General features: G+C 45.4%; 1 protein-coding gene across 5 annotated transcripts in view; it reads right to left on the reverse strand.

Moving 5' to 3' along the window:
• Positions 1 to 9,828, reverse strand: part of Eip74EF (Ecdysone-induced protein E74) — a 109,296-nt gene that overhangs the window by 64,812 nt on the left and 34,656 nt on the right. For 4 of the 5 annotated variants that reach the window (XM_034326414.2, XM_034326416.2, XM_034326417.2 and 1 more), the window contains exons 2-4: positions 9,017 to 9,309; positions 8,638 to 8,908; positions 8,407 to 8,508 (exon numbers count right to left, since the gene is read on the reverse strand). In XM_034326414.2, coding sequence (XP_034182305.1) covers positions 8,407 to 8,508; positions 8,638 to 8,908; positions 9,017 to 9,160 — 517 coding nt within the window. In that variant the 5' untranslated portion in view covers positions 9,161 to 9,309. Of the gene's footprint in view, positions 1 to 8,406; positions 8,509 to 8,637; positions 8,909 to 9,016; positions 9,310 to 9,388; positions 9,565 to 9,828 lie in introns of those variants that run through there. The other variant, XM_034326415.2, reaches the window with a different exon arrangement.

The raw sequence follows: 9,828 nt of genomic DNA on the forward strand, positions 1-9,828 counted from the left end.
ATTCCTTAACACTTCGATGACCACGTGTTTCTTATGTAGTCAGCCCTTGTTAAACATAGCCGGCCCTTCAAGGGCGCGAGTAAGTCCCATGACGAGGGCAGAGGTTCTTCCTGGACGAACCGCGGTACGCGTTAACGCGCGATCGCGACACGAAGCAGACTTCCGGTCCACCCTCTTCTCTCCGCAACCATAGTTTCCTTCGTTCTCCTATCCGACCGACTTTTCCTTTTCTTCGCGATATCCATCGGAACGAGACTATTTAATTAGAGGCCGCTCTCGGTCATTATAATTTGAATAGAATCAACCAGATGCCAAAACCATCGAATGGAAGATTGTACATATTTATCCGAAAATTAACAGCTCGGTTTATTCATGAGAATCAGTCGCCCAATGCTCTATTCGAGGAACGGGTTCAATAATTTCTTCGCGAATCATTGGTAGTTTATCGGGACTGAAATATCCAGACGAAAAGTACTCGTTTTTCACCGAATAATCGTTGTTAATTATCTAAACTGATCGATTCGTGCTAAGTTCGAATTACTTTCGAGTAATTCAATCAGCATTATCAGTTTTCCAATCGTATAACGCATAATTATTTAATGTACGTATAACTATCACGTATATATTATTGAAACTTTTAACCGAGGAACGTCTTCAATTTACGAGATAAGAGAAAGAGAGCCGTGAATTCTAATGCCACTTCCGTCGGTTGGATTCTTTTATCTGCAGAAAATTGCCAATCCATTCGACGTTGATACATTGATAGGGCCATTACGCAAGCTCAACCTTATCGCCAGAAGTCGTACAGAGACGGTGAAATAAAGAAAGATAGAAGAAAAAAAAAGAAACGCAATCGTTTTCTTCTCGTTTCTGTCAAATTGATAACCGTGTATCATCCAGTTATCGCGGTAGCGAATAAACGATTCAGAAGCTAGCTTTTTCTCGCGGTGACCTAATTAGGAGACGTTCCGGAATCAACGTCTTTCCATCGTACCTTTTCCGGGAATCGTGGAAGTATCGTTTTAAGGAACGTTTTGTAATCGAAAAACGGTCCTTGTTTCAGGGTCACGTGCCTCGTATGGAAAGTCAACGTTGAATCGTGTGGGTGTCATGCACGAATCCCCCGCTGATCCAAGCACTCGCGACACGCATGAATTACGACAGGAAAGCCCGCCTTCCGGAATTCCAACACGGCGAAACGGCAACCTCACCTTCTCCATCTGTCACGTGTACCGTAATGTTCAAAACTCTTACGACACTTGTTAAATTTAATTAAACGTCAGCTGTTCGTTCAATAGCCTCTATTCTGGCGAGGGTTGGTATCCCGGAAGTGGAACGACCATTTATGACGTTTAATTGTCATAGAATTTTCCTTAAAATATACCTACGGATCGATCAGAAGCGAGCACACGATACCTGTACGTCCCACGTTCAGAAATCGATTACGCGGTGGTCCGTGCATCGCATCCTTAACGGCGCATTCCTCGGCAAGGATGTCATCCTTCGACATCTAACAATATGCTCTGGTCGAACTATAATTTCCGCGAGTCCTGTGCTCGCACCCTTTCGAAGAGCGACAGAGAAAGGGGTCATACGAGCCTGTAAGATTAGAAACGACACACGGATACGGAATTTCGGTACATCGTGTTCGTCGCTTCTCCTCGTGGTCGTGTTAAACACGCCCGTACACGTGTGCGAGTATTTACACGCGGAGACAGGGCTCACAGGTTAGCCTCGGCCCACATTGGCATAACACTTTCACTGACGTAACACTTCACTCTAAACTGTTGCGTTGCCATACACGTATGTCCTCCCTCTCTCTCTCGCTCTTTTACCGTCCTGATAATCGACGATGGGAATGATGCCCTCGCGAATCCATCATTTCTAACTATCAACCCCGACTACAATGTGAAAATTAATAATTTCGTAAAACTCCCATTTGGCATAAAAAGATACCCTTCCAAGAGTAATCGGTTAACGAAATTGTAATGACGTGGCGATCGGAAAATTGACTTTTTCGAAAGGTTCGAGCCATCTGAACGATTAGTTAGACAAGTAAAAGAATCACCGAGAGTAAACGAGTTGGAAAGCAAAAAGTTTCCCTCGAAAGTACCTTTCAATTTCTTTTTCGTTCGCGACCAGGGACGTCCTCGAGACTCTTCTCGAACTGAAGAGAATTACTTAGACGTTCGTCGTTTTTAACTTTTTCCCGCGGTGCTTCTTCCACGGCAATCGTAAATCCATGCACGCAACGGAACATTAAATACGTCGACAATGCGCGTTCCCAATCGCTTTGACATTTACGCTCCAAACGATCGATCCTTATCCACCGTTCGAATCTTCCGCGTGTTCGTCGACACGAAAAACAAAACTTACTAATTATGATATACCTGATTCACCGGGAAAACGTTTGGATAAAGAAAAAGGAATTTATTGGAAAAAGAAAGGTCAAGAAAAAAGAATCACTGAATGTGTAATTAGCGACAGGATTTTCCGTGTGTTGATTCATTAACTGTCTAAATCTGTTAGTGGAATTAATTCTGGACAGTTAAATTTTAAGTTTTCAAACATTTACAAACCAAATCATGTGAATTATAGATTACAAATATAAAATAAAGAATAATTTTATTCAAAGTGTCCAGAATTAATTCCACCAGTGTGGACCACCGGGTGACTTTCTTCCTTGAGAGAGCATGAAATTTCGGAAATTTGTCAAGAACTTCAAGGATGGTTTGAAACGTATCTAAATGATTTGAAATCGAACGATGATCAAACGGCTTGAAAATTTGCAAGAGAGGGAGAGGTATCGAATGGGCATCGTTAGGTATCGTGTTGTGTATAAGGAAATTCCCGATCTTGCGAGCCGTGATTCTCTTGCGAAACTGTTTACCTGCCGGCATATGGGATAGGTCCAAGGATAAAAGATTACACACGAGCCTCCGGTGGCGTTAGTCTCTCGCCTCCCTCCTTTTTTGTTTATATTTTTCCGCCGCTACTGAATTCGATCGGCCTACTTTCGCGTCTATTCTACTCCCGCCTCGAGCTCGCCTCTTGTCCATCGTGTTCGCAAACTCCGCTTCGATGATCGTTTAGAAACATTTCCAATCCCCGATAGAAGCGATAATAAATCCATCGATGATAACAGAAAGTGTAAAAGGAAACATTGTTCCCTGTTTTCCCTAAGAAACCGCGTTGCATTGCGAAAAGTAAAGGAAGTATCGTCAGGAAAATTGCATGGAAACGGATCGCGTCGGCAAGGAAATGTGCATTGTACGCACGGCAGAAGTCACGAAGCGGCGTGCAGCAGGCTGCTCGTGGGAAATTAAGTTACCGACCCGCCACGGCGCGCCGGGTCCTTCACGGTTAATTATACTCGAGCGTATCGGCGCTCGTCTACGTAGCCGGCTTGAACGCGTTTTATTGTTTAATAAAAAAAGAAGGAAAGGAAGCGTCTTATATCGACACAATGAACGAACCTTGGAGGTTTCCGTGCTAAGATTAAAAGTCTTTCCGGAGAGTCGATAAAAACAACACACCGCGTCACGCCACGCCACGCCAACACTCGTTGTTCGTGTTTCGAAGCAACGCAACGCGTTCTTTCATTTTTCGATAGTCGAGTCATGTTTCGAGTATTCGTAAGAAGGTCTTTCTATCGATCTTACCTTGACCGGATAAAGGGTTGATAGCGTGTTTCATCTCGTTCCCCGCTGATCGTAAAGAGTTCCAGCTACGTCGATTTCGGGAATGTCGAGAGAAAGCCGCGGGAGACTGTTAGCCGGAAAAGGTCTCCCTCAAAGGGACTGAGGGAGTGAAGGAAGTCGCTAGTGTAAACACAGAACGCGTATCGTCTTCTAAAAACCGTAACTCCCTGCACGGGGTCGAAACGATGCACGTGTTCCCCGTTTTACGCTTCAACTACCCTCGCGGATCGACGCACGTTCTCTTCGTCCCCTCTATTATTACTTTCTAATTTTTTTCTCAACTCTTCCCGGCCGATTTTCAAGATGAAACGCACACCTGTCCCGACGATTCCATCTTCGCGTGGTCTATGAATGTTGCCAAGGATTACTCTATGTTTTCGTACGTGTCCTACGCTCACCGATTTGACTCGATGATAGATATTCAAGGCGTACCGGTGTCTTCTACGTTCCGCGTTAACCTATTTCCCAATCGAAATAATTACAGAAACTAGCGTGATCGTAGGATGCGAATAATTTATTGAAGAGATACAAGATTGTTTTGAAAAATCAAAGCAAACTCTTGAACTCCATATTCCAGGAAGGAAAATATGTTTGCTCAGACACCGGTAGATTTCCAACAGGTGGTTCTCGGAATCTGTTTTCCATTACAAAAGCTGAATCCTGGATCTCGAATTTTCAAGCACCGAGTTAATTCGAGAAATTTGCGAAACGACGAGGAAGCGAGCGAAGAGGTGGAGTGAATCGTCGTGTAAATATTATTCCAAGTTTTTACGGCGAAGAAATCGGAAGGGTATCGACGGAGAGATGTTTCTCGCCGACTTCCGTGTCTGCTTTCGAAAACACTTTTTTTCCTTCCTTTGATATTTTACAAAAATACCATTCGTTAAGTTACCTATCATCGTCCAGGCATGAAAACAAGAAGAGCACATCCTAACCCGGACCTAACGTCAAACTTTCTGAAAGTTGATTTCAAAATGAAAGGCAACTTCTCATTGTCCCGACACCTCGTTACGTATTTACGTGTCAATTTAGTCCTTTCGCGAGGAAAAGCGGCTGCGGATGACTCACTAGCTAGACGTTCACCGTGCATCGAGTCAGCCTGTCCTAAAATCGCCTCGCGATTGCTCAACCTGTTCGTCCTTAAAAGGAAAGGATCATCGGTTTTTGTCTGTTACTGTTACAACTTTTCACCAGAGATGTATTTCGTTCAGTCTTGATTTCCGTAAAAAAGTAATCGCAGCGAAATCTTGGGTCAGCCTGGTGATCGAACGCAATTGGCGACTATCGCCTCGGGAGGGGTTATAGGTAATGCCGGAGTGCTCGACAGGGGGCCCTGACCCGATTGCAGAAAATGTCAACACTCTCGTTACGTAGCTACACTATCACCGGTCGAAGCGAGTAAACGCTCGTACAGGGTGTTATAAAAGACTCTTCGATTCCTTCGGTACCGTACGAAGAATTTATAGTTTTCCAGACACCTTGTACAGACGCGGCGAAAGGGTTGACGGGTATGTCATTGAATTGGTCGCATCGTTAGCGGTGGGTGTAATGTGTGAACGCGTGTGTATAGGCGCGGGGGAAAGCTTCGATGTCTTTAAAGTGGCCATCTTGACTTCACTTTCAAACGGACTGCTGCTATCGGGCTGGAATGAAGGAACGTGTTGAAAAGAGAAAGAAAGACACGGTGCAAGGTGGAAAAGAGGAGGAGAAGTGTGGCAATACGAGGAAGCCGATTACCCAACGATCCAGGATCCCTCGAAGCCGAGCACAGGTTACACGCGATTCCGCGTAACTCGACGCCTTTGCGTACTGTTCCAATTCGATTTCATCAATTGTTTTTACTTTTTCTCGCTTTCGATTCAAAATTTCGAATTACCCTACCTTTCTCCAGCTCGATAAGAGAAATTTCTAGAACGACAACGAAGTTGCTTGAAAATCATGTTTTCTAGCGAAAGGATGAAACTTGCTAAAGAATTAGGAGAGCGTGTATAAACACGATTCGTGCTCGAAATCCTCGAAGAAAGCGTTCAACACGAACAACTTGTTCATCGTTTCCAAACAACCAATTTCTTTTCTCCGTTACTAACAGCCTGTTTCAAATGAAGTTTCAATTTTTGACAATTCTTCGTAAAAGGAAACGAGAGAGAAGATGCATCGATGACGATACGGTAGAATATCGATTCGCTGCACCTGTTTCTCTTCTAGTAAACTGTAGTGTCGCAAAGGGGTGACATAGCAGAGGGGAGGATAGAAGAAGAGAGAGAGTCAAAGGAGGGTCTCGAATCTATTTCCGTGGGGCCCGAACCCGAGTGTCGAGAGACGGAAACAGACGGACGAAGAGAGAGCGAGATGAGAGAAGGGGAGAGGAGGATTTATGTGTTTGGAGAGGGTCAAGGGAACGAGGGTAGCGACAAGTGCAACGGAATCGTGCAGCTGGATGCAACAGGGGGTAAAGAAACTCGTTCCCTTTTTTCCGCCATCGCAACACACTTTTGGCGCCACGAACATTTCAGCTGATGAAAAGCGACAATTTTCCTTTCGTTCCGAACGAATTCACCGATATTCCACGTTTCGCGAGCTCGTACCTCGATACATCGCGAGCGCAACGATGCGATTCCACGTGAAAATCTATTTTTTGTCGGTTACGCAGGATGCACACGGCGAAAGTGATGCATGTCGAAGAGACGGGGACTGTCTCAGCCTCGCGAGACCGAGCAAAAGTGCATGCACGCGAAAGTATACACCGGCTGGCTCTTTTCTCCTTCGCAACGAACGAGTTCACCGGGTAGAATAGTTCACGGACGTGAACTCGGAATTCGTTTCCACTTGGAAGCCGGTTATGCGTCTAGCACAACCGCACGCGGCCAACAAAACGGACGATAAAACGATTCATCGCGTGCATTGTTACTCGACAGATCGAACTATCGAAATCTAAAACGAAATCGAGAGTGAAACAGAAAGCAACTTTTTACCCGAAAGAACAATTAGCCTGACAAATTGGGTCATGAAATATGACAGATCGAGCGCGATACGTTTTCGTCGATATTTTGCTAGATCAGGAGCAATCTAATCTGTGTTTATAATAGTTTTGCTAGAAAGTACGGTTTCTCACTTTCCAACCGCTTTCTAAAAATGTGAAAAGAACAACGACGAGCACCCATTCTCGATTCTAACGGCACGTAATTGGCCGTCCTGGGCTGCGCTCCAGAGGACAAAATTTCGATTTTTACCAACACCACGGATCATTTTGAAACTTTATCCTTTGGTCGAGTCAAAAAAGCCGCGTTAGAAAATCATCTATCCCAAGAAGGATTAACTAACATTGCTAACATCGACACGTACCCAATAAAGCCAACAATTTTTCTTTGTTATCGTGAAGTGTTAACAGACAGAAGCACTCGTCCTCCCCTCTGATCGTTTTAAATGGTCGGGTTAAAGGCTAAGCGTCTCACGCGACCTACAAAAGGTCGTTACCACTTTTGTAGTCTCGTACATAAGATACGTAGGTATGTATGCAATACGGGAATGTCTGCGATGGTCACACACCAGTATCGGGGCGAGCTAGGAAACGAGTGCCGTTGTTCCTTTCAGAAGGTATAACGCTTCGCGTTATAGAACACGACACCCAGCGCTTAAAATGGCATAATATTTGCATCGTGTGATCCTTAAGGTCGTGTAAGTACGCTCCTCCACGATGCACGTTTCTACGACTCGAGGTTGATTCTCGAAGCAATCGCGAAATCGCGTACGAACGCAGTGTGCAGTTGTTACGACACGGCTGTAAATTGTAAGAATTGGGCCACCGAGTGCACACACACGCACGCGGTACCGTTCACGAATACGCGTGTGCTGGCTGCGTTTTTTTCGCGTCGACACAAGAACGCAAGCGTAATTATCGCTAACGCGGATGTCTGGTCGCGATTCGCGGGGCCTTGGCCGGTTTTCTTTTCGGAGTTGCGAATCGGCATTGTTCGAATGCCATAGGTAGTTCCACTCGAGCTTGATACCCGAGTTCCACTTTTAACGATGTGCGATAAACGCAACAAATTTCTACTGTACCGATGTCTAACCTACTCACGATGGTGAAGTTGTAATCGATAAGGTAGATCTACGGCGTTCGCATCGCAAGTAACGTTCTCTGCAGTGGCTAGTGCCGGTAATACAGATCGCTTCGAATCACTTCTAGATGGCACAACAGGTGCAAAATTGAAGCGAACAGTTTGACGGTCGATGATATGACTTCATTTATGTTCAGTGGCGGCTCGCGTATAGGCACTGTGGAACTGCAGCACCCCCCATTTCCACTTGATATTATCGATAACATTTAATATAACGAGTCCTGTTTTCTTTAATTCTTTCTTTATACTTGTACAATGTATAATCCTTAAGTTTAATGTCAGTAGCCATCCCCAAATTTATGAAAAAAATAGAAAAATCTTTGTATGGAACTGTGCGCTTCACAGTTCCAGCGGCGCGGCGTGGTGTTTGCTGTGCGCGCATGCGCACATAGGGAGCTGCGCACGAGGCTGCGCGGGAGACAGAGCACTGTCACGGTTTTTGAAAACAAAGGTTAAAAATTTTCTACAGCAGCGCCCCCACTAATTTTAGCTACGAACCGCCACTGTTTATATTTATGAACCTTGTACGAATTATAAAATGCGCGATCGTCAAAGTGTTACGAATAAAATGAAATGTTAGATCCTACCTTTACCGCTTTCAGGCTGGATGTTCTCTGTTTTGATCTCTGTCCTCGTGGCATAGGATACGGAGGTTGGAGTTACTTGCGACGAAGGAGCCGCCAACTTTTCTGTCGTATAAGAAAACGACAAAGAATAATTTCGATACGTAGAGACAAAGTCTTCGGGACAGGAAAAAGTGGAGATGAATTACTTTTCCGTCAACAAGATCTTAAGTAACAATGACACCTGACACTCACCTGCTAATAGAGGGTTAGCAGCAGCGATGTTGTACCTCTGCCGTCTACAGGAGGCAGTGACGGAAGTTGTGGTTGACGTAGGCTGACTAGCTTCGGCCAAATCAGCTTGCAATTCTCGAAGGAATGTGTCTAGCGTGTCAAAGGGTTCTTCCCCTGTGACACCGGCCATCCCTTCACCCTCTTCAGCCGGCATATTTGGCGCGGCTGGTGTTCCCACAAGAGCACTCAATTCCATCGGGGAAAATTCTACCGACTGCCCTGTACTGCTCTCCTAACGAATAACAAAGACTAGAGTTAAAGATGAAACGTATGGGAAAATAGTATCGCAGCCAAGTGTATGTTATTCGAAAGTGAAAGAAAAACAAGATGGCGTACCAACCTGTAGGCATTGCGTTAAGTCGACCATTTTGCCGTCATTGTCAGGGCACCAAAGTAACTCGTCGTCTATGAAGGGCATGTTTGACTCCTCCTTGGGCACCAGTGTGGAGGTCAGCGTGAGGGTTTGCGATACGGGGACCGGCATCGGGACCCGTACCCTGCGGCGGGGCCTCTTTAGCCACCCCCGCGCTTTCTAACATCCAAAACCACCGCCGATACGTCCCCACTTTTCGCCTGTTTCTTTTTCCGCTCCTCGGATCTTCCACTCCGAAGCTACGCGGTACACTGATACCCCTGGAACGGACAAAATTTCATTTCACCATGAAATTAATTTTCCCCGCGATACGTTATTTCAATTAAGTTTCAAAATTACTTTCTCCCGTTACGCGGCACGCGCAACCGTCGATTCCGTTAACGGCCGTCGATAGCGCTGCTGGTCGTATCCGCGCTAGGTTAAGGATCGATATTCATCGATATCGAGATACGAGTCGACGGACGAACGATTTAATTATGGCGGACATTGAACAAACTCGATCAGTTGGCTCGTCGATGCGAGGCAAAACGACATTCAAATAATTACAAGTTAATTCGTGTAGCAGCGTGTAACGGAGCACGAGCAACGCTCTGGCATTTCCATGAAAGTGAAAACACCCGAGTGAAAACTTTCTTTCTGGCTTGTAGGTTGTTTCACTTCCTGTGCGCGTAACCTCACTCTCCTGCCACCGCTGCCGTTGCATTTCTATGCAGCTTCTACACGCTGCTGTCTTTACGTAATCCTTAGCCGCGAAAGAAAGTTTCTATCGTTGCGAGGAG

This window comes from Osmia lignaria, chromosome 3, assembly GCF_051020975.1.
Source record: "Osmia lignaria lignaria isolate PbOS001 chromosome 3, iyOsmLign1, whole genome shotgun sequence".
NCBI classification, from domain to species: Eukaryota; Metazoa; Arthropoda; class Insecta; order Hymenoptera; family Megachilidae; genus Osmia; species Osmia lignaria.